Source organism: Danio rerio, chromosome 11 (genome assembly GCF_052040795.2).
Source record: "Danio rerio strain M-AB ecotype USA chromosome 11, GRCz13ab, whole genome shotgun sequence".
In the NCBI taxonomy this organism is placed as follows: domain Eukaryota; kingdom Metazoa; phylum Chordata; class Actinopteri; order Cypriniformes; family Danionidae; genus Danio; species Danio rerio.
Genome location: NC_141031.1, coordinates 12,010,001 through 12,035,638, shown reverse-complemented (window position 1 = coordinate 12,035,638; position 25,638 = coordinate 12,010,001). Strand labels below are relative to the sequence as shown.

At 36.8% G+C, this 25,638-nt stretch overlaps 2 protein-coding genes across 3 annotated transcripts in view; both read right to left on the bottom strand.

Moving 5' to 3' along the window:
- pla2r1 (phospholipase A2 receptor 1) overlaps positions 1-25,638 on the bottom strand; it is an 868,273-nt gene that overhangs the window by 195,179 nt on the left and 647,456 nt on the right. The gene's annotated exons all lie outside the window — the stretch shown is intronic.
- The window catches only part of jupa (junction plakoglobin a), a 62,868-nt gene that overhangs the window by 5,961 nt on the left and 31,269 nt on the right, over positions 1-25,638 (bottom strand). For both annotated transcript variants that reach the window (NM_131177.1, XM_087271798.1), the window contains 11 exon segments: positions 1,540-1,690; positions 1,827-1,946; positions 4,816-4,968; positions 6,239-6,577; positions 7,660-7,763; positions 10,062-10,206; positions 10,316-10,517; positions 13,148-13,386; positions 16,141-16,394; positions 20,395-20,562; positions 22,866-22,920. In NM_131177.1, coding sequence (NP_571252.1) covers positions 1,540-1,690; positions 1,827-1,946; positions 4,816-4,968; positions 6,239-6,577; positions 7,660-7,763; positions 10,062-10,206; positions 10,316-10,517; positions 13,148-13,386; positions 16,141-16,394; positions 20,395-20,562; positions 22,866-22,878 — 1,888 coding nt within the window. In that variant the 5' untranslated portion in view covers positions 22,879-22,920.

Here is a 25,638-nt window from a genome sequence, read left to right as displayed (position 1 = left end):
TAACCATTACAACTGAAGAGTGCAGGAAAAATGGAAAAAGGACATTTTTGACAGAAGCTAAGTGCTTATGCAAGTCACTTTTATTCTGCTTTTTCCTGCACTTTTTAGATTTTAAAGGTTGTGCAAACAAAGTTTTAACCAAATATATTCTTAAAACATAAATTAATTATATGACTAATTTTAGGGATGCACTAAAATTACAATTTTGTCTGACATTGATAATGATAACATTAAAAGCAAGCATTTACTGGTCGACACCAAAATGGCTGCCATTACATCTGACATCTCTACCCAATTCAGTTAGGTGATTCCAAGGCTGCGTCCGAAATCGCATACTTCCATACTATATAGTACGCTAAAATCAGTATGCAAGCCGAGTAGTATGTCCGAATTCATAGAATTAGAAAAATCAGTAGGCGAGAAGTACCCGGATGACTTACTACTTCCGGCGAGATTCTAAAGTGCGCATCCCATGCACGCTGCGCTATCCCATAATGCCCCGTGAGAGAATTAATGAATTGAAGTGAGGCGATGCAACTGACGCAGGTAGGTCACTTGACCATGACAAAATGGTGGATGTAGCACGTCCGGATTACATTCATACTTTTCACATTCATACTGTATAGAACGTACTTTTCTAACGGCCGAGTAGTACGTTTAAATTCAAATGCAGTACCTACTGAGTAGCAGGCGGTTTCGGACGCAGCCCAAATCAGGGGTCACCAACCCTGTTCCTGGAGAGCTACCTTCCTGCAGAATTCAGTCCCAACCCTGATCAAACACACCTGAACCAATTTATAGTACCTAAAGCAGCACTTGATAATTACAAACAGGTGTGTTTGGTCAGACATTTATTGTCAGTAAAGTCTAAAGTAGTTCAATATAATTCTTTACAAACTTTAAAACAAAGACCCAACAAGTGTCGTTACTACCCGGTGAAGTATTTGCAGTTCAACAAATCTACCTTTGAGCATACTGTATGTACAGTTGAAGTCAGCATTATTAGCCCTCCTGAATTATTAGCCACCCTCTATATTTTTCCCTCAATTACTGTTCCAACACATTTCTAATCATAATAGTTTTAATAACTCATTTCTAATAACTGATTTCTTTATTTTTTGCCATGATGACAGTAGATCATATTTTACTAGACGTTTTTAAGATGCTAGTATTCAGCTTAATGTGACATTTAAAGGCTTAACTAGGTTAATTATTAATCATTGTATAATGATGGCTTGTTCGGTGAACAATTTGAAAAAAAAAATGCTTTTTAAGGGCGATTGCCCTTAAAATGACTTTTAAAAAAATGAAAAACTGATTTTATTCTAGCCTAAATCAAACAAATAAGACTTCCTTCTAAAGAAAAAAATATTATAGGAAATACTATGAAAAATTCTTTGCTCTGTTCAACATCATTTGGGAAATATAAAAACAAAAATTGACAGGAGGGCTAATAATTTTGACTTCAACTGTATATACAATGCTTAAACTGAAACTTGAATTGCTCTGTTAGGCTTTAGACGATTCTCTCTCACTCACCGATCCCTTCGTTGCTGGAGTGAAGGAGCTCCATGAGAGGAGCACTGGCTCCTTCCGCATCGATGATCTCAGCCGACTGTTTATCAAGAGCCAGTTCACACAGAACACCAGCTGCCACACGCTTGACGTTATCCAGTGGAGAATACAACAGCTGCACGAACAGAAAGCATGTCTTATACTCTAACCATGTCCGGATGGAGAACAAACACTATTTACAAAACCGCTCACAGACGTGTACATAAAAACGGTCATAAAATAGCACAACAGTGAGAAAATGTAAACGTTACCTGAACAAACAGAGGAATGGTGTCCATGCTGGCAATGGTGCCTCTGTTCATAGGATCTCTGGCCATGATATGAAGAGCACCAGTGCAGCCCTCAACAATCTCCTCCATTCTTACCCCATCCTGAAAAATAGTGGAAAAACAATGTGTCATTATTATAATTCACTAACAAAATAGTATCTCTACACTGCAAGAAATGTTTGTTTTTTTAACTTGGATTATAATGTCTCATTTCTAGTCCAAGCATTTTCTGGACAGGAAAAAAAAATTAACTTGTTTTGGGAAATAGTATGTCAAAATTAAATGAGTTTTTTCTTAAAGCAGGCTAAATAATCTCATTTTAAAATGAAAAAAAAAAGATTATCTGCTTACCCCATTAGCAGATTATTAAGCTTGTTTTAAGGAAAAACTCACTTCATTTTGACATATTATTTCTGAAAACAAGACAATATTTTTTGCTTGTAAAGAAAATGGTTCTTGATTTTCAGAATTGTTAGATATTTAGGCTAGAAACAAGTCAAAATCCCCCAAGAAAAGCTTTCTTTGCAGTGCTAGCTTTATGTTAAAGGATGGGTCCAGAACTCTGGTTCTGTTTCTGTATCTAAAGAATAAGTATTTTAATAACTAACCATTGAATACCTAAAAAAAATATTATTTAAATAACTAACCATTGTCGTTTTAACATCTAGTCAGTATATATATATATATGTTACGCCAATGTGTGAAATCCGGCATTTTATTTCAAGACTTCACACTTAGCTGATGATTGATTATAAGCAAGTTAAGCATGCTGTCCAGGGAGAGAGCCCTGAGCTCAAAAGGTTCTAAAGCCCTGGGCTCCCTCCCGTTTGCAGGGCAAGAGGGGAGCTTTGAGCTCAGGCAGATCATGACAACTCCCCCTTATTTTGATAAGAGCTGATGACTAAAATGATTGCTATGAAGAAATATGCTGCTGGATGAGAGTTTGACTGTAGTGCTAAATTTAGATTAATTAATTCACTTGTAGTGCATGTTTTTGGAATGTGGGAGGAAACCGGAGAACCCGGGGAAAACCCACACGAGCACGGGAGGAACATGCAAACTACGCACAGAAACGACAGCCTGTTAAAGGACTAGAACCGGTGACGTTCTTGCTGTGAGGCTACAGTGCTTACCACTGGGCCACCGTGCCGCCCTATGAAGGGGAAAGTTAGAGGACTAGGGGTGGAAGGGGGGATTCTTCAAATCGAGGATGACTAGTGACAAACTCTTTATAGTGGGTTAGGACTGGCCTGATTGGTGGATCATACATAGTTAATGCAGAACCAGCCGTGTTCAATCATAAACACGTGATCCTCTCGAAATTAGTTTATAAATAAACTTCACTTAATGCTTAGAAATGTATAGAAAGCCTAAAATCAAACCTCAAAGTATGACATGATTGCAACTTTTTACATTGCCAAAGCATTCAATAGAATGCAGAGTTGTCGCGTGGCAAAGTATGTACTGTAACTAGCCTACCCCGGCCATTTTCCCGCCACTATTGTTGCCAGTGGTGCTTGGGTCATTGTTTGATGATGGCGATCGAAGTACGTTCAGTGTTGAACGTTATTGTAAGACAAGCATATTGCCAGTAGGAGGTTCCACTAGCACATCACAGACAATATTGTAACAAATAATTGAATCTTAGTTCTCCTGTCTTTGTTTTTTCGGTAAGAACATCATATGCTTCATTTCGTATTCCTCTCACCTTAAAATACGTAAATGATCAATAAAGGCTTTTGTTGAGCTCTTCTGACACTTTGCCTAAATGATACTTGTCATTCTATATAATTCCTATGAATTGAATAAACGCCTAGGAAAAGTATGCAAAATCTTTACAAAAAGACCATCAGACATTTAATACATTTCCTAGACATTCTATACAATTTCACACACATATACAACTGATAACATATACACAAGTTCCAAGTCACAAAGTTAGTAGAAAGCTGTATTGGTTGGTTAATCAAGAACCAGCTCAATGTTTTGGAATCGGACTGCACTTCTTGTTTGTGATTCACTTAAATCAGGGGTCAGCAATTTCGGTCCTGGAGGGCCGGTGTCCCTGCAGGGTTTAGTTCCAACTTGCTTCAGCACACCTGCCTAGGTGTTTCAAGTATACCCAGTAACACCTTTATTAGCTTGATCAGGTGTTTTTGATTAGGGTTGGAGCTAAAATCTGCAGGACACCGGCCCTCCAGGAACAAGTTTGGAGAGCACTGACTTAAATCAACCAGCTCATTCATTAATGAACTGGACAGCACCGTTTGAGTAACGTTTAAATTCACTAAAAAGAAAGTCTTATTATAATAAATCCCACAGAAGTTGAACTACACTGGTTGTGCTGAATTGTTTTGATTCACTTTAAAGAAGTTGATGGTGATTATCCACACTGCTCGGCATCTGTTGGTGCCATGTGAATTGGCTTTTAGAATTCAAATGGGAAAGTCCTTTGTATTTTTAAATGATTAAACCTTTGGCTGCCAAAAATAATTGTCTTAGGCTGCGTCCCAAATCGCCTACTACTCAAGTAGGTAGTACATTTGAATTTTGAATTTACTCCAGGGCTGTTAGAAGTGTACGTTCTACATAGTATGAATGTGAGTAGTACGAATGGAATTTGGATTTGGCATCTGCTATTTGCTCGCATCTGGCTTTCAACGATCTATAGACCATTTCAATGTGGTCATGTCATTGACCCATGATCATTTCCTGCTTGTTATCAAACTATTTCATAACTGTAACAACAGGCGATTCAATCATAACTTAATGTTAAAACAGCTATCGTAACATTATTTATCAATATGTGGCTCTTTTTGGATTCTCGCAAGCAATAGAAATTAAAAACGTAAAACAGGAATTATGTTGGGACAATTGTTTTTGTTTACATCCCTTAAAATGGACTATATAGTAGGGAGGTATTCAGTTTCACACTACATCTTAGTTACAGTCCCAAAAGAGGAATTCAAACCTGGTATGATCGTTGAGCAGATGAACCAGGTTTCTGTGCATCCTGATGAGCTTTTGAAAGCAAAGTGACCAGTTTGGGAATGGCGTCAGCGTCCCTCAAAGGAGCCTGATTGGCTGGACACAGGGCCAGGTTACGGATCAGACCAACCACAGCCTGTGACGATAACAAATGTAAAGTCAGCAAGAGAAGGTAGCAAAACAACAAACCAATTAAAGCCTTTTATTGTATAAACAACTCACTGAGAGGGAAACCACCAATAAAACCCTAAGCAACAGCTATCAAGTTAGCCCACCTATTTCTGAATGTATACAATAAATTAATCTATTTGGGAATATATTTTGTGTAATACTTCATGTGTTAACATATTGTTAACATTTAATTATCCAGTTGCTGGCATGTTTAAGCATGTTGTTGTTATATTTTAATGTGTTGCTAGTATGTTTCTAACACATTTCAGCAAGTTGCTAATGTTCTGAGCATAAAAACTTATATGCTAATATAAGGCTAATATGATTTAACACAGCCCTGTCCATGTTTTACAATATTGATAGCATGATTTAGCACATGTTGTGGCCAAAAATGATGATACATACGATATGTAATACAATGTATAAATTACTACTAAGATAGCAAAGATACATCTGTGAGAGGCATTTTAAACAGCATTTGGTTAGCAAAACATCTGCTTTTCCAGTAAAAAACAAAATAAAATAAAATATTATGCTTGTTAGGTTGTTTTAAAGCATGACTCTTGGTTTGAACTGGCCTTTAGCTTGTTTTAACTGGTCATGTGCCGGTCCTGAGCAGATTAAATAATTTATTCAATAGTGTTGTCTACAATGTTGCAAGCGCAAGCATCAGACTGGCTCATAAAAAACTACGAAGCACAGGGTAAATCTGCTCTTCTTTTTGGCTTTGTGGCTGTTCATCAAGATGACGACAAGGTTTGTTTAAGCCTGGGTCGACCATGGCTCGTTATTATATGCATCTATAATTCCGCCGTAATCTCTCGCTGTGTATTTCAAACATGGTGGGTTTTTGTTTTCAATCTGGCTTGTTGCGCAAGCAAATGTTGTTTAAACTAATAGCGTTCAGCTGCAAGTCTAGCTCTAGTCTAGTGTTTGGTACCCTTTCGAAAGGGTGCCGAAAAAGTGGTACAGTACGGTTCGGTACACCTTTTGACAGTGGAAACCACTCAGTGGAAATGGGCCATAATATTAACGCAATTTTTAGTTTTCCAGTTTATTAAAATGTTCTCATGGCGATAGTGAGGGAAATTAAGAGTGGGTTTTTATACTTGCTAGGAAGTTTCTGTGGTGTTACCAAGTGAGCAAAGTGATGGAGATAATGGGATTCTACAGAGCAATATAAAGAAAAGCGTATGAGTGATGGATAACCTTAGAGTGAACAGGCATTTATTTACCTTGACAACTGGCCAGTGGTAGGGTTGATTGAGCAGTTTGACAATAGCAGGGATGCCGTAATGCATTCGTACGGCGTTCTGTGCAGTCTCAGCCTCTGGGTGCCGGCTGGTGAGGTGGCGCAGGGCGCAGACGGCTGGCTCGATCACGTCCTGTTTTGAACTGGCCCTCAGGATGGTGTGAATGAGAGCCTCCACGCCGTTACTCTGGGTCACCTGCGTTTTGTTGCGTGTGTTGTTGCAGGTGAGGTTGGACAGGACGCCTGTGGCACAGGTCAGCATGTTGATGTCATCAGCAGACAGCAGACCGACCAACACTTGAAGAAGATTCTCCATACCGTCCTGCAGAGGGCGACAGAGAGCATGTTTTGACGCCAATGCATATTTTCCTGATGGTAATCAAACTGAGTTTAAGCAGAAAGGCTTTGACTTTTGTCTCTCACTGTGCAATGCAATAGCTAAAAGCCCCCTCATGCAGATAATATATTTCTGCAGTGTTTATGAAACTGCTGCTTGTTTTGCAATTTAAATAGAAAGAATGTACATGATAACCACAACTGATTTAAACTTCTTGATTCCAAAAGTAGAAGAAGTGAACAGTATGTTCTTGAATACAAACAAGTAATAACAAAAAAGTTATTGGAGGAAGATATTGATTTTTATTATTTACTATTACTTTGAATTACTTTTTACTTTAATATTTACTCATCTATACTACAAAAATTATAATGAATTTAAAGGAACACCACGTTTTTTTGAAAATAGTCCAGAGTTTAACCATTTTTGAATCTTTTCAGCCAGTCTCCAGGTCTGTTGGAAGCACTTTTAGCTTAGCTTAGCATAAATCATTGAATGGGTTTAGACCATTAGCACCTCACTCAAAAAAAGTATTCAGTAGTTAAAGTATTTAATACAGTTTAAATAAAAATGAAAAGATTCCATTTTCTATGTCAATATGGCTAGGAACTATACTCTCATTCTGGCGTAATAAACAAAGATCTATGCTTCTGTACCATGACTGCAGCAGGTGCAATGATATTATGCAGCACCTGAAAACAGTCACACGTTTTATTAAATTGCATATTATTGTGCCTGATGCAGTCATAACACTAAAGATTTTTGCAAACATGAACTAAAGAAGAGTCAAGCGTTAAATAGGAAAGTTATCAAAACACTTTTTAAAATAAATTTTCAACGAAATGCTAATGGTCTAATCCAATTTAATGATTTATGCTAAGCTAAGCTAAACTAAAAGTGAGATCGGCTGAATAGATTCCAAAATGGTTAAACTCAAATGTTTAACTCTAGGGTACTTGTAACAAATGAGCCTAGTGTTCCTTTCAGTTATAGTGAGTCCACCTTGATTGAGTGCTATAGTGGTATAGATGTAGAGAGTTAAATGGTTTAAAAATGCATAAACTAACCTGTTTGGTTGCAGCATCTGACAAGTTTCTCAAAGTCCACAAGCAGTTTTGCATCAGACGCTGACTTGAGCCGGACAGATGTTTACCAAGAGCTTGCATTCCACCTGAAAACGAGGAAATATAACAAAATATGAAGAGTTGTAAATCCCTCTAAATCCAAAAAATCTAAATCTTATTCATTTTTTATTTTTTTATTTTTTTAAATGAGCATTTTCTATCAAGCTACTATAATTGGGTTTATAAGTTTCATTTTATAGATAATGAAAAGGTTATTAGCTAGTAAATAAAATATTTTTTATTTTTTATAAATGTCACTTTAGACAATTCTTTAGTTTTAAAGAAGGACGATTTTCTTTTACGTCAAAACCAGCTAAATCTTCTTGTGCTTTTTTTGCAAAAACCTCTAAACCCACCTTTTGGGGCAAGACAGCTTAATTAGTTGAAAAATCACTAAAGATTCAACAAGAAATTTTTGTACCAAACTTAAAACACATTATACAGACCAAAAAAAAAATATAAATATATATATATAAATCTGTCAAGTAAGTGGTGGTTCATTCTGCTGTGGTAACCCCTAATAAACCAGTGACTAAGCAGAAGGAAAACGAATGAATTAAATCTGTCAAGTAAGCGCATTAATCAATAACATTAACATTGACATTGACATTAATACAATCTTAACATTCTGTTGTCATTTCTGATATTTGGGATTTAGATTCAATGCAAGTAGTGTAAACATTGTAAACTACTCTTGTTAGATTCAAATAATGTAGTGTAAAAACACTGTAAAACAGCAATATCTGTGCATTGTCTATTAACATAAAAATTAATATAATTTATTTAATTAATATAAACAATGTACAGTTTTATACATTATATTTATCTTTTAAAAATTAGCTTACATTAGCAAATAAAACACAATGTAGGCCTACTGGCCAAAAAGGGTACGTCTTTCAGACATTTTTAAAAGCTGTCATTCACTCATTCACTCACCATACTCAAGGTCTTTTTTTTCTATTGTTTAACCTGATTTCATCCATGTGGGATAAAAGAACGGCATCTTAAGGTGCTTTCACACCTACATTTTTGTTTCGGAACCTGTCTTGTTTGCCCAGTTAGCGCGGTTCGTTTAGCATTTGTGAACAGGGCAATCGCGCTCTGTTCCGCGCCAAAGTAATCGCTCCGAGATCGCTTGAATGAGGTGGTCTCGCCTCGATTGAAACGAACCCTGGAGCGGTTCGATTGCAGTGAGAAAGCGATCCGATCCGAGCGCGGTTACATCACAGTGTTTTTTGGATATGTAATAGGCATACGGCTATATGAAGAGAGAATTATGAGTAGGGTGGAAAGTTTCGCGAGTCTCCGGATGCCCGCAAATGAGTGACGATCTCCCGGTAATCTCGCGTCTCCCTCCCGGTCCTCAAATAGGCATCGTCGCACACCCTTCTCACCCCTCCCCACCGCATCTCTCCTCAGACACATCGCGCGCGCGCACACCTTGTCAATCACCACCAAACCACTACCTCTCCTTACAGCTGAGCGGGACGCTGCAAAATAAACCCTGACACTCTGACCAATGTGAGGAGAGTTTACTCGCATGTGACTTGTTTTAGCTCTTTTGGTTCGATTAGAAACTTTGCCGTGTGAAAGCCAACCGCTCCAAGAGCAAAAAGCAACAATGTAACAATTGTAATCTCTGTTTTGGAACAACTGAATCGATTTACAGGTGCACCCTTAACCTTGTCTTTTGACAAACAGAGTTGCCATTAGATGTAGAGTAATTCGGACTCATTCAAAGTAGCGTCAGAGCACAAAAAAGCTGTTATGAATGTATGCAACATTTCCGACTGTACAGTGCGTTTTCTTTTTCTTATAATGCTGAGTTTTGAGATGAGGGACGTTTTCATTTTTCAGCATCTGAACTCTTAATATACAGCTTAGTGGTTATAAGTTTAATATTTAAAACTATAACCATTGTTTAAAACAAACATGCAATTATATAACATATAACTGCTGGCTATTTTCCATTTTAATTTAGTTGAATATTATTTTAAACAAAATTTTAATAAAAAAAAAACATATTAAAAAAGTTTAATAAAATAAAAAATAAAAATATTAATATATCAAATATTAAAATATGAAATAAAGTGAGAACTAATAACAATAAGAAAACATGAAATTACACATAAGAACATTCAAATTAATGTAAAAAACACAAATAAAACATCCAAAATGATTTAAAACTACTGTATATCTCAAGTATATTTTAAGGTATAGTGTCATTAATATGAGAGTAGTGTTTAGTGTAGTTAATTATTTGGAGTTTTTTTATTGTGCTGTAATTATTTAACACAATAATTACTACATTTAAAAGAGAGGTTTAGTTTTTCCGTTTGACTCACCAGCATCTACAATGGCAGGCTTGTTGCTTGGACAGACAGAGAGCACTTTCAGCACACGACTGGTGGTCCACAGCAGCTTCTCATAGTTGTAAGTCCTCATGATGTTGACAAGACCCTCAGGACCACCATTAGCCAGGATAATCAGCTGTGAAACAATCAGACTGATGTTAACATAACATCACATTTGAAACAAATCAAGGTAAAAAAAAACAACTACTAAATACTATATATATATAATGATATATCAAAAACACCTTGCTCTCCTGGTTGCCATAGGACAGCAGCTGCAAGCAGTCTGTGGTGATGGCCAGGAATTTGGGGTTGCTTTTCTTCAGCAGGGGAACCATCCTCTGGAGACCATCAGCCAGACGCACCGCCATCTTGGCTCCCTCTTGGTGCAAAAGCAGGTTGTGCAGGGTGGTGATGGCGTAGAAAAGTACAGAGTCCATCGGAGAGCTGCAAACAAAATAGGTTGGATGATACAAATCAGTTGCTGGAATTTCTTAATTATTAGAAATATCAACGTTTTAACAATGTTTATAAAACTCTGCACACAATTGCTGTTGAAGACAGTTTAATGCATAATATAATGAATAATTAGTTTAATGCAGCACATATAGAGCTTATAAAAGCTTAAAGAGCCATTATTATGGGTTTTTGAAAATGACCTTCCATGCATTGTGTGAATGAAAACATCCAGCTGTGGTTTAAATCTAAAAGTTCACCATGTTTAAAACTACTAATTCTGAAATGAAAAGTGGACTCAGAGTCGAATAAATTAAACATGTTGGGTTAGGATCTTCTGCTTGAACGTGTCTATGTCAATACAGTACATCACCAAATATGAAGTGCTGCTTCCGGTAAAACGTGAACTTGCCTTTCCCTTCGGAAACTAGTGGAGCATGGGGGGAAAATGGGACTGATCATGACATGAAGATAATGATCTCTGACAGATGGAGATTCCGCAGTGAGGATAAAGGATTAAAGTTCATTTTCACAACAATATCACAGTATAGCCAATATACTGCTGTGTTTGCTCCTTTAATTGTTCTGAATTTTGGTGGCATAACCTATGCTGCAACACAGGATTCGTTGGCCTTTGATTAAAGGAAGGAGAAGCAGGGACAATATATGTGACTATGTCAGACTTTGAAAGGGACGTTGTCAGTAACTGTTGTAGTTCATATTAACCAGTTTCTTCTTCCTCCGGATCATAACAAGTAAGTGTATTTAAAAAATTTTTCTCGTTTTGTGTAGTTTGCAAATTATGTATTTAGTAGTGTGTTGCAACTTGTAATCGCTCCGTGCGACTTGTAATCACTTATCTATTTTAGCTCAATGCTTGTACTGTATCTCTCAGGTTAAATATGTATTGGGCTATTTGCATATAATGTTCAAAACCACACTGATAACACAACGTGTGCTTCTTACTTTATAGATTTAAAGCGTTTCTGAACTTCCAATCCTCTGCTGTTTATCTTTGGCCACCATCAGCTGTTCCTCATGGTCAATGTTCAAAATATTTCAACGTTTGCCACTGTGTAGATAAATACTGAATGTGTGTCGTTGTTATTACTTAGAGTTATGGTTTAAGAGTAGAGTAATATGCTGGTGTTTAACTGCATTGTTTTATTGCATTCCTGCATTTGGCTCTTACATACTCTGTGTGCTACATTACAGCCGTGGTAGGTGTTTCCTCTTTGTCTAGCGCTGAACCCAGTCGACCAATTACAACAGAATGGGTCATCAGACCAATCAGCACAGATTAGCCTCACTCTGAGGAGGGGTTTGGGAAGAAATGAATTGCTGAACAAACCATTTAGGAGTTGTTGGGATAACTAGGTAAAAATAAATTCCTATAAGACAATGAAAGTGTTGTTGGAGAGCTCCATATAATGAACTTTTATAAAGAAAAGTAGATGCTCTTTAGCAAAAAAAAAAAAAAAAGGTTTTTATTAGGTTTTACTTAACCCCTCAAATACATTTTGTCATCAGTATATGAGTACAACTTAAATCTCACGGGTGAGGAACGAAAAGCAGATCATTCAAGTTTGTTATTAGGATTTTTAGGACTTTTAAAACTGCTTTTTTTTGTAGTCAAAAAGTAATTTAAATATAATACAAACTTAAAATAAGTGAAACTAAATTTTTAAAAATCTCTGGCAAAATATCAAAGCTTGATTATACATTTCTTTTTTTCTTTTTTACAAATGTTTTTACTGCTTTTTATGTTTGCAACTTTAAGATATGAATCACCAAACCCTTAAATTAAGCTTTCAAATTCATAAATTAAGATTAAGCTTTAATTTATTGTGACACATACACGGATATTAAAGTTTTATAAACATTTTTATATATTTCCCAATTAATAAAATAAAAAATTACATTTTATCACTATTTGTTTACCTGTTTTTACTCAAAATAAAATAAAAATATAAAACTTAATGCAATGAATAGTATCTCATGTAGAATATCCAAGCTTGGTATTAAAGTTTGCCTTAAAAGGAAGTTGTTTTTAAAATTTTTATTTCAGTAAGTTCATGTACTTCTAACTGAAAATTTATACTGAGTAAGGATCAGGCTTTCTTTTTGTGAATCATTCCCTCGGAGCAAACAAATGGTAAGAGGAGTCTGGTCAAGAAAATTATGGCTGAAGCCGTCAAACTGACATCAACATAGTTGAACTGACACTCCAAATGCAGAAGCAAATGACCATGACTTTGATTGAAGATTACCAAAACCATTTTTTTTTTAGTGGATTAACCTGCATGGATTAAATGTTAATCTAGTAAATAACAACGTGCAAAAGCAAAATAAACATTGTAAATTTTTAATTCAGACCCCTGATAAATAAAGGAACTAAGCTGAAGGTAAATTAATGGATGGATAAATGAATTTTGAATTCACACGGACTAATGAATATTGCACACGGTAATTATTAAGATTTCTGATGGTTTTGAAGTATTGTCTACTTTCACTAAATAAACATCTATGTCCAAAATCTCAGTAACACAAATTTGCAACTAAAAATGTGATCGTTTATTCACCAAGTCATTTTTTTTTCAGTATTACAGTCTCTCTCTCACCTCAGCATGCGCACCAGAGCTGGAATGCCGCCTGATTTGAAGATGGCGAGCAGTCCTTCACGCTGGTGCGAGAGGTTGTGCAGGATGCTGGCTGTGGCGCGGGTCGTCTCCATGTCGGTCGTGTTCTGCATGGCTCTCACTACAGCGGCCACCATCTGCGGGGACTGCATAAGAGCCCGGCGGGATGCCTCCTTGCGGGTCAGTTGGTTCACGATCATAGCGGCTTTGTTCACAACCAACTGATGTCAAAAGAAACACCACAGGATCAAAAATAAGCAGAGACTAAGAATTTGAAATCACAACATAACTGATATTTTTTTTAGCATGTACATTTGATCATTTTAGGTAAATACAATATAGATGAATAATCAAATAGTTTTTGTATACCAGCAACATTTATGAATGTTTGCTTGCTAGTTTGTTCCACACAATTCATTGACATTGTCCCAACACAAATCGATTAACATTATAATTAGTACAAATTATTAAAATGGTATTAAAATACAAACTATTAAAATGTCGGCCAAAAAATTAGGAACTGTGTCATTTCAACTCATTTTAAATATTATCAACTATGTTAATTTCTAGATAATGGTTAATATATAATGATTTCTTTTTTTCATCTCTCTCATTTGTCATTAATTTTGGTGTTTTGATTCATGTGATCTATAAATCGCACTTAACAGTGACCGTCGATGATCCCTGATTTTTATGGCGCATTGTGCGACTTTTCTAGCGCTGAAAGTTTACAGCGAACTTAAAGTATGCCCTCAAAATGGCTGACTCTGTTATAAGTGTCCTACCCTGACTACTGAAAAAGAGAGATGATTGAGACGCACCATGTCCAATTACATACCATTGCAAAGTTGATGCCTCACAACGTAAACATTTAAGAAACATTTCATGAGGCTTTCTATCACCCTACGTTAATTATAACATGAGAAACGAGTGATGGTTAATGGTGCCTTGTTTACTAGATTGTTGGTTATTACTAGGTTACCAATACTACACTTTTTCAGTTTTTTTGCAAACTTTAAAAAGATCCACTTTACGTTAAGATGGTAATTTAACCTAATGAGCTTTCAAAGAGGTATCACTTTAATGTAATGGGTATAATTTGCTTGCTTTATTAACAGCTTAAACCAAGAAGTGCAAATGTTCCTGCAATCAGTATGATTCTCTCTTATGTTTGCATGTCTAAAGCCATGGTCACACTAGTTTGAGCTTGCAAAATTTGGTCGTACGGTGCTGTGAAAAGGAGCGGGCTAAAACGTTGACGTAAAAGACGTTGATAAAGCGAGGGATTGCTCCATATTTTAAGTTTCTGTGTAGAGAGGTCACGTTTTGATCTATTGGTCTTATGCAATCACATGATGCGATTTCGTTGGTCAGAGTTCACCATGCGTTACCTTTCAAATGCAGTAACATGCGAAACTTGTCACACAAGCTTGTTTCGTATGCATATGAATGCAGGTCTATGGGGCGAAAAGTGCAGTGTGACGTGCCTGTACTATTAGCCATGATTGCTAAACACTGTAAAAAATGCTGGGCTCCATACAATCAATTTGTGTCGGGGCAACATGATAGAATTAGGTTAACTTACTAGTTTTTTTAACAGATTTAAGTGGAATAGACATAAAACAATTAAGCTGTTGCCCAAAATCCCTCATGAATTGTGTTAAGCTCATTTTAAACAAGTAATTTAAAAAAATCAGCAAATTAAATTTTTTGAGTGTACTCTGTAAATTAAAAGGCAGTTTATATGCATACTCGCTAATTGTTTACCAGAAACACATGTTATGTGTAAAAGGCTGACAACTAGCTGAACACGCGTTTGTTTAATTAGATACACTAAGCCTGCATATTAATATCTTTGTTTTAATGTGACAATGTTTTTATTTATTAAACTTTATTTGAATATGCAAACATAATATTGTGTTCTATAATATTTCTATTAATATATTTCTAACAGATCAGCCAATCATCTACCCCATATTGGCCCTTAAAACCAAGTGTAAAGGGGAAGGGCTTAAAAATTTACCGCCTAAGAAATGGAACAGCACTACAGCACCTGCACACGTCATCTTATGTTACCGCGATCTCAAGTGTGGTCCTGAAAAATCTCTGTTTGAAGGGGTATCTACCCCTTCCCCTTCAACCTATGCCTTAAGACAATCGGGACACCCCTACCCCGGGCAAAACGTAAAGTAGGGGCAAAGGCTGATTTATACTTCTGCGTCAAACGACGCATAGCCCTTCGCCGTGGCCGTCGCTGACGTGCACCTCTCAAAAATTGTAACTACACGTCGCAACAATGCATAGCGCAAGCTCTGTGATTGGTCGGCTTGGTAACACTGACGAGTCTGGGCGGGACCGAGAGCCGCGCGAATGGCGCGAGCTGGACGCGAGCCCAATGGAGCGATTGTTTACAAGTGTGGAGTCCCGTGAAGGAGGTCCGGATGGAAAGTTTTGTTTTGTGTTTACCTCATAGTTAAAGTTGTTGCACGTCTGCCGGTTCCTGCCTCAAAATGAGCAAGTTTGAACCACATGTACATCCAGGAAGTGTTCAGGAAAAGCAAAACAGCAGAGAAGAAACTCGACACAGAGAAACATTTACACTTCACTGCCCACTAGCGTTTCGAAAGTGTTAATTCAGACCAACAGAGACAGTGCGCAGAAGTATAAATGCACAGCTACGCGCGTTGCATGCGCCGTGGGTTACGCCGGTCACTTGACGCAGAAGTATGAACCAGGCTTAAGGGGAAAGAGCTAAGGGGTAGAATTGGGATTATCTGTATAGTTAATAAGCCTGCTGACAGTCGTAGCAATGACGATAACAAAAAAAGACTTCTCTATATTCCTTTGTAAAAAAGCTCGTCTCAGCTGATTTTTGAATAGGTTCATAGGTAACAGTGATTTAGAAGAATTCTTAGTTGTAAGATCAAATGTTCTGTGAATGCAGGCCCTGATGTCTGATGCGAGCAGCAGCATACCTGGTCTTCATCGTTAAGGAGTTTGGTGAGCTCTGGGATGGCGCGTGTGGCGAGTTCAGCGTCGTCCTGGTAGTTGATGAGGTGAACGATGGCAGCTTTGAGCTGCTGAGATGGTTCGGCCAGCTTCTGTACATTGGTCTGCTGGGATGGATCAATCTGTGTAGAATGAATGACCGATCCCTCCATCACAGTCTCAGGAAACATGGCCGCCCTCACACGCTGAGCACGAGTCATGTTTAACTGAGACTCCACCTCTATAGAAAACAGATAAAGAAAGGATAATGAACTAAACTCTTTATTTTGAGCATTTTGTGGTGTTTAGTAGGCAAACTAATATATAGCGTGGCCAGATGTTCCCTTCTTTCCTTTGTTTCAGCTTTATTTTTAGTATAACGACTTATTATGTTTTTAAAGTTGAGTGCTAGCAACATGGTGCATCTAAAAATCGCATATTTTCCTACGATATAAATTCTGTGAGTAGTAGGGATGTCGCGATTCCATCATTTATGTTATGATACTATACCAGCTGAAGTATTGTGATACCAAGTAGTACTGTTATATTGTAATTCATAACTCAAAATTATGAAATAAAGAAAATTGTCAGTAATACTGTATTTTATGCACATCATTTCACCTATTTTGCATTAGTTCTTTTTGTTTATATGTCGATAACTGACCAACTGTCAAGTTGTAACTTAGTGTTCGTTAAAGTCACAACTATGCTTTAACTTACGCACTGCTGGTGCAACCAACCCCTGTTCCAGTGTCAGAGATAGAGCACAGAGGAAAAACTCAAACACAAACGCGATTTATTATAAATAAACAGTCACTTCTTAACATTAAGAAAACATAGATATCAGCACTATAGTAGTTTTATTAACCTTTGTATACCCAAAGTTCGCACTTCATTTGGTCGCTACTCTTTTCAGTTTTTTGATGCTGATGACTGAAATCGTCTGCAGTAGACCTTAAAGCTCAACATTTTTATTCCACTATCATCCTTTAAAAATTCAATCCAGTTAATAGTACAAGATCACTGGGTTTGTTATTAGTTTTTTCTCGATTTTATATGTTATTTTCTGCATTTGTGAAATTGTTATTGTACTGTGTGACTGCTGCTCCGTATCTGCTTATTATGTTGCCGCTTGGCCAGGTCGTAATTGTAAATGAGAACTAGTTCTCAATTTACCTACCTGGTTAAATAAAGGTTATTACATCAATTTATGTGCATTCAATATCATTCCAGTGTCGATGGCTGTTTTCGTTGAAAGAAAATGTATACTTAAGTTTTTGCGATTTTTTTTTTTTGGTAAAAACTCTAAAATTGTATTTGTTTTAAAAGTGTTAAAAATCTCTTCAAGATGAACAGCAAACAATTTAATATAACATGATTCACAGATAAAGTGCTTTTGCAAAGAAAAATTCATAGAGGTTTCTTTTTCCCCAAAATTGAGGCTTATGAATGAACATTAGATGGTATTTTAAAAGAATTGGTATTTTACTATAGTTTACAGTTGAAACCAGAAGTTTACATACACTGTATAAAAAGTCAGAAGTTAATGTGATTTAACTTTTTCTCTTTAGGTCAGTTAGGATTATCATATTTGTTTCTTTATTATATTTGAGATTCTTTATGAGATATTTTTGGAGAAATTGTTATAACTTTTCTTGAAAGTCCAGTTTACATACAATAAGATAGTTATGCCTCTGGAAAAGCTCAGATGATGATGTCAAGGTTTTGAAAGTTTCTGATTGGCTAATTGGCAACATTTGAGTTAATAGAGTGGAGAAACTATGACGTCAATTTGTATGCAAAAACCCGGAAGCAAGTTAGCATTTTAGCAGTTCCGGTTCCCTTGTGCCAAAGTCAATGGGTTTTTTTCAATGGGGTTTCAGTAAAATCGCTTAAATAAGGTTCGTGGCAAACACAAACTCAAGATACTTTCACGTTTTGTTCTACGACATAAAACACATCAGTTACATCCCACTCTTGAATTTTTAAATTGGTTATGCTTCTTTAAAAAGACGGTTGCTATCAAGTTGCTAAATGGGACTCCAGGCGGTGTCGGAGACATTATACGTCATTGAGCTGATCTGGTCTGGAGCGCACTCAGCTCGCTTGAGTTGGGCAGTTGGATTTGTCTGTTATTTAGGTATTTTCATGAATACTATTTTATAGTTTGTTGTATTATTCTAATTGGGAATTCAGATTGTGTGTCGATAATTCCTGTACTTGTAAAGGCTGTTCATTTGTTGATCATTTTTTTTAATAAACAATATTATGAAGATACTGCTTACTAGTGCAGCCTGTCTCTTTCCTGCTCTCAGTAATGCAAACGCATGAATAAATGTGTAGAAAAACATGCATGTTAACTGTCATTTTCACGTGATCAAGTGATTTTTTTGTCTTTTTTTCTTAATCTGAACACATTTAACCATAACTCCAATATTTACACCCCTTCATAAAACGTATAGCAGATGTGACTGTATGGGCTGCTTTTCGCTGTACTTCGTGACACAAAAGGAATACTGAATGTTGCTCTGTGTCCATGACGGAACTTGCAGGCATTTGATAGACTTGTTCCTCCTCACGCCTCATTTCTGTCATCTGTTAAGGTAAGCAGGCTGTGTGCATGCGAGCGATATACTTATTTAAACATGTCTTATGATAATACTATGTAGGCAGATTTATACACACAATTTTAAAACTTTTAGAACAACCATAAAGCAAAACGGATGTATTTCCCACGTAAAAACGATCCAAAAGGCACATAGGTCTATGTGTTTTTGCGTATTTATTTGTTTATAATATATAGCGTGGATTATAATATAATATACAGAGAGATTAACTCTTTGTCATGGACTATATTTCTAAAAATAAGCGTGTAAAGTTGTCTGCAGCAGGGTGGGGCTGACGTCACAGGCGAGCACCCCGAAGTCACTGTAGTCTGTTTATAGCCTAATGTTAGCTTTTAAATTCTTACGTTTGTATTTAAGATCCAAAAGTGCTCAAAGCTGTATTTTCGTGTGACGATTATCCGGCTGGACAAAACGTGTAAGTGTAATGAACAGTGTTTGAACACAGAGCTTATTATTTGCAAACTTCGAAAACCCTATGGGAAAATCCTATAGGGATTTTCACGAGGGAACCAGTTTTATGCTAGCAGCCGATTAGCCTACAAAGTGACGTCATAGTTCCTTCACTCTATTGGAGGCACAACTGTAGAACAGTACTTAAGGAAAACCTCAAACACACTGCTTCCTTGTGTGACAAAATGGGAAAATCAACAAGCTAGAATCAACAAAAAGTGCCAGATTACAATTTGCTAAACTACACTGGGAAAAAGAAAGATTTTTGAGACATGTCCTGTGATCTGATGGAACTAAGATTAAACTGTTTGGCCATAATGACCAGTGTTACATTTTGAGGACAAAGGGGAAAGCTTACAAGCCTAAGAACACCATCCCAACTGTGAAGTATGGCGCAGCAACATCATTTTGTGGGGCTGTTTGCTGCAGGAGGGACTGGTCTACTTCACAGCATAGATGGCATCATGAAGAAAGAACATCATGTAGAAATACTTAAGCAGCATATCAAGGCATCAGCCAGGAAATTAAAACTTGACCACAAATGGGTCTTCCAAACAGACATGACCCTAAGCATACGAGAAGGGTATAAACGGCCGGAGCCAGCTCCAAGTGGGTGGGTCTTGGAGCTCCAAGTGGGCTGGGCAAACCTTATTTAGTTGTATTTAGACTTGAATATTGTGCTTTATGAATTTGTACACCTAACCCTAACCCTAAACCCAACCTCACAGTAACCTGTTGTGTTTTATTGTGGGCCAAAATTCCTTCAAACTATTGTGAGAAGCTTGTGGAAGGATACCCAAAACATTTGACCAAAGTTATACAGTTTAAAAGCAAAGCTAAAAAAAAAACAAGGAAATGTGTGTAAACTTTTGACTGTCTAGAAATTAATAATCTTTAAAAAAATTCTTTCATTATTCTGGCATTTAACGTCTAGTATGATTTACCATCAGACATTTAAAAAAAATGGTTATGTTCCTTTTTTTAGAGTGTATGTAAGCTTCTGGTTTTACTGTATATGAATCTCTTACAACTACTGGATCAGCGTTTCAGGAAAGTGATCTACCAACCAAATTCAGTGAAATTCAGCGAAATGCGGTCACTCTACTAATATGAGGAAACTGCTACGAAAGACAATTGTGGTAGTTTATGATTGTGTCTTCTCACCTGCAGGGTTCTCTGTGAATGTGGTGGTGTAGGTGAATTTCTTAGAGCTGTACTCTGTTCCATCATCATCTGAGCGAACAGTAGTGGCTCCTGAATGGATGCCTGAATCTGTGCCGTAGTACGACTGCTGCCACTCTGTGACCTTCACCGAACCTGGAGCCTCTCCCACTGGCAGACACATACAACAACAGTTTGAGTTAATGTATTTACAACTAAAACAAACTCAATAAAAAACATCCACTGGAAAAAAACACATATAGAACATAATAGTGTTGACATAATACTGGAATTTCTAACTTTGATACACTACCAAAAAAATATCAATATAATTTTTGATACTCCTGGCAAACCAAGTATTCAAATTCAATTGTATTTAAAACAGATTTAAATCTAAATTCTGTCTTGATTTACTTACCCTTCACAGGTTTCAAAACAGTTTCTTCTTTTGATATTTTGAAGAATGTTGGAAATCAGAACTCATTGACTTTTATATTATTTGTCCCCTTATTAAAGGTGCTGCATGTAAGCTTTTGATTCTTCTAAAGCATAAACATACCATAAAATGTTTGCAGATATAAATGAAACATGCTAAGTGAACATTTTTGTTTATCTGAAAAACAATGCTAACGTCAGTTATTCTGCGTTAAAGATATCGGTTACGAAATGTCTGTCTTTCTTTTGGTTCTTTTAATCTGCTTTTAATTATATTTCAGCACCCTGGGTTGCCTTCATGTAAAACAGCGTATTTGATTGATTCAGTCAAAAAGGCTCTCAAAGTATGCGTTCATGATCGAAATGCAACCTCCAGTGGACATTAGCAGACTCCAACATGAGACACGGATTCAGAGTTTCACATGAGTTTATTAATTAGCAAATAATATAAATATTTCAAATGTAAACAGTAGGTTACACTGTAACCCTGTGTCTCAACAACATGGTACATGACAAGATTTGCAGTGATAAGCAATTTGGCTGTTTGCACCTGACGAAACACGACAGAAATTTAAAAACAGCTATTCAGAAGCACAGAATAGTGCACTTACTGCACTCCAACAAAATGGTAAGATTTATAATCTAATTAATATATATTAAACCTCTTTAACATTATTAAATGTAAATGCTCAATCACTGATATGTGTTGGTTTGCACTAAGTCACAGTTCTAAAGTTCAATTTTAAACGTTTGCCAGCAGCTAGCTCTCTGCAACTCTCACATGGTCGCCCACTGAAGCTAAGCAGGGCTGCGCCCGGTCAGTACCTAAATGGGAGACCACATGGGAAAACTAGGTTGCTGCTGGAAGTGGTGTTAGTGAGGCCAGCAGGGGGCGCCCAACCTGCGGTCTGTGTGGGTCCTAATGCCCCAGTATAGTGACGGGGACGCTATACTGCTCAGTGAGCGCCGTCTTTCGGATGAGACGTTAAACCGAGGTCCCGACTCTCTGTGGTCATTAAAAATCCCAGGATGTCCTTCGAAAAAGAGTAGGGGTTTAACCCCGGCATCCTGGCCAAATCTGCCCACTGGCCCTTGTCCATCATGGCCTCCTAACCATCCCCATATTCCAATTGGCTTCATCACTTTGTCTCCTCTCCACCAATCAGCAGGTGAGTGGTGTGAGGTCTGGCACAATAATGGCTGCCGACACGTCATCCAGGTGGATGCTGCACACTGGTGGTGGATGAGGAGACCCCCCCCATTGTGTAAAGCGCTTTGAGTGCCCAGAAAAGCGCTATATAAATGTAAGGAATTATTATTATTATTAATATTATTATTATTATTATTATTGTTTATTTTATTTTCAAGATCTGAGGTGAAAATCTGCTGCTGCTTTCAGTAGTATGGCGATAAATGTCAAGTAAAATTGCATTCAAACTCACAATATTAGCATTTAACACTGAATTAAGCACATGATGTTTACTTAAAGTGATCAGTCATAGTTTTCTGTTGTTCAGCTGCAAGAAGTAAAAGCTTAATATAAATTTCAGGTGTTGGTTAGAACAAAAACTCCTTTTAATCTGGAAAACATTCCTTCTATCGGGTGCCGTTGCTTTTATTAGGAACTTTAAATCATTCTTTAGGCTTAATAGTCAGGCATGCTCCAACTGATGTCGTCAATCTGGCAACCTTCACTTGCGTGTGTTTTGAACCAATGCCTAGTTCAACCAGTAACTTACATACTGCACCTTAAAGTTTGTTCATGTCTATTGATTTCCAGAACTCTTTAAAATATATTCTTTTGTAATGAACAGAATTAAACTCAAAATAATAACGTGAGCTACCCCTTTAAGTTTTTAGTGTTTCCTTTTTAAAATAAAATACTGGGTAAAACATTAATGCTGGTTTAATAAAATACCTTATTACTTTATCAGTTTATCTGATCCTTTAAACGTTTTAAAGAAGTCACAAAATGAAATCAATACTTCATTAAACCAATATTACAGAATTTGAATACTGTAACAATCACATGTACTTACTGTGCATTTCCATTTTGGCCTCCTGGACTCAAACCGAACAGTCCAAAAGTAAAACCTACAAAACAAAACAAAAGCAACACATAAATAAAGAGATCTGTGCCAACCAGCAGCCAAAGCGGAACAAAACACCAATCGAAACAGAAGTTTAAACACACACAAGCAATCAAAAACTGAAGCAGAGGATCATGGGAGAAGCAGAAGCTGGGATGGAGGGGGCAGCAGTGGTAGTTTTTGACCCTTGGCTTTGCAAACAAGGCGTGTGAGTTAATGCTCAACTGCGAGCACAAAAAAAACTCACAAAACCGGCTCTGCGTGTTTCCACATTTACACAACAAAACTCCTCCCATTTCTCCAACTTTCTCACATTTTAACACACAACTAGGACGTCCATTCAAAATACTGCATTTCTCTGCTAGAATTGATTTTTATCTCCCACATCCTTTACAGTCTACCTCTGCCTTTATTTAATAGTGATGTCCTTCATTTCTCTTTTACAGCTCCTTCTGATTACGTTCAACCTAAACCTTTGAACTTCAACAGAAAAGAAGAGCTTTTATTGGACGGCCTGTGTAGACTTGCATTTTATAGATCAGCTTATCATCCAGTTGGGTCTTGAAAATTCCATTTATACTGGACCCCCATAAACACGTCTCAATAGAACAGACATAAATCAAATAATTTCTGTGCCTTGTGCAAATCTCTGTTAAGGAGGAAGGTATGAAAACAAAAACATATTACGCTTGCTCAAGTTGCGTCTTGTATACACCTTCACCAACTGAAGTAGATAATTTTGATCACTATTTGTCTACATTACATCTTCACTTCCACAAATGTATGCTTTGTGCCTTTATGAATGCATAGCCATTTACAAATAAAGTGACCACCTATGACTAATCCCCCAAAAAACACAACTACCTAACTTGGGCGAGGCCTGAAATTTTAAAGTTGGTGGACTTTGGTGAAATAGGGTGGACCTGCAGTGCCTCTTAAACAAAGTGTATAAAAACAACTTTCTTATATCTGTCAGTGCTAATAATGCAGTAATTAATTGAATAAAGTGTGAGCTGATATCTTTGAGTAAATAAAAGCAACAGCAATTTTGTATTTTGGACTTTTCATGTTTGTGCAGTGGAGGGGAAGTTTAAATTTGATTTACAAACAATGACTCAAAGACGATGTCAATTGTCAACATTAAATTCATTAACTTATTCATTCTCTTGTCCGCTTAGTTCCTTTATTAATCCGGGGTCGCCACAGCAGAATGAACTGCCAACCTATCCAGCACATTTTTACGCAGCACATGCCCTTCCAGCCGCAACCCATCTCTGGGAAACATCCACACACACATTCACACACATACATTACGGACGATTTAGTCTACCCAATTCACCTGTACCACATCTTTGGACTGTGGGGGAGACGCGAACGCAGGGAGAACATGCAAACTCCACACAGAAACGCCAACTGAGCCGAGGATCGAACCAGCGATCCAGTGACCTTTTTGCTGTGAGGCGACAGCACTGCCTACTGCGCCACTGCGTCACTTGTCAACATTAAATTTAATTTATTATTCCCTCAACATTAATTATATGCTTTCTATTTAAGATTTTCTTTAATCAAGATACTTCTGTCTGGGTGGGCCAGCCTTCAGTTTGAGCAGGCTAGTGCCACCCTGGCCCTTATGTGACCTCACCACTGCCATCAACTGCTTATTTTAATAGCACACCAATTCCATATAACTGATCAAATTATGAATTTTTTTTCTAAAATAATGATTAAATTAAAATATAATTGTGTTATTTACACATTTTACATATACAATTATTACCCCCCCACCCCCCGAATTATTACCCCGCTGTTTTTTTCCCCCCAAATTCTGTTTAATGGAGAAGACTTTAACAAATTTCTAAACATAATAGTTTTAATAACTCTAATAACGGATTTATTTCATTTGTGCCATGATAAATAATAATTGACTAGATATTTTTCAAGACACTTCTATACAGTTTAAAGTGACATTTAAAGGCTTAACTAAGTTAATTAAGATAACTAGGCAGGTAAGGGTAATTGGGTAATTTATTGTACAATGATGGTTTGTTCTGTAGACTATCAAAAACTATATATAGCTTAAAGGGGCTGATAATTTTGACCTTAAAATGGTGTTTAAAAAATTAAAAACTGCTTTTATTCTGGCGGAAATAAAACAAATAAGACTTTGTCAAGAAGAAAAAATATTATTAGACATCCTGTGAACATTTCCTTGCCCTGTTAGACATCATTCGGGAAATATGTTAAAAAGAAAAAAATATTGAAAGGGGGGCTAATAATTATGACTTTAACTGTATGCAGAGAGAGAGGGAGAACACTTTTTCCAGAGCTTTCTCTCTCTCTCAAATATAATGGTTCAGGTAAAGTTAAATAAACAATATATCTAATATAACCAACAATAGAGCACAACACAAAACACACAGCTGTTCTATTCTGCTTATATTTCTAAAAGAGGTGGGAGTGTTCAGTGTTATTTCACTGGGAATACAAACCTGATTGTTTCATAAGAGCAGACTACGAGTACTAACAAAACATTCGAAAACAAATACAACACATATATTCTGTATAAATTATTATTATGTGTTCTCCAAGCACCTAAATGCACAGGGAAGTGGTTTGGATAGATTCAATGCAATTTACTTCTCAAAATGCACACAAATGAAAGGCTTGACATTTCCTGACTGGCAGGAATGCCTGACCACAGCCTTGCAAACAACATATTAAA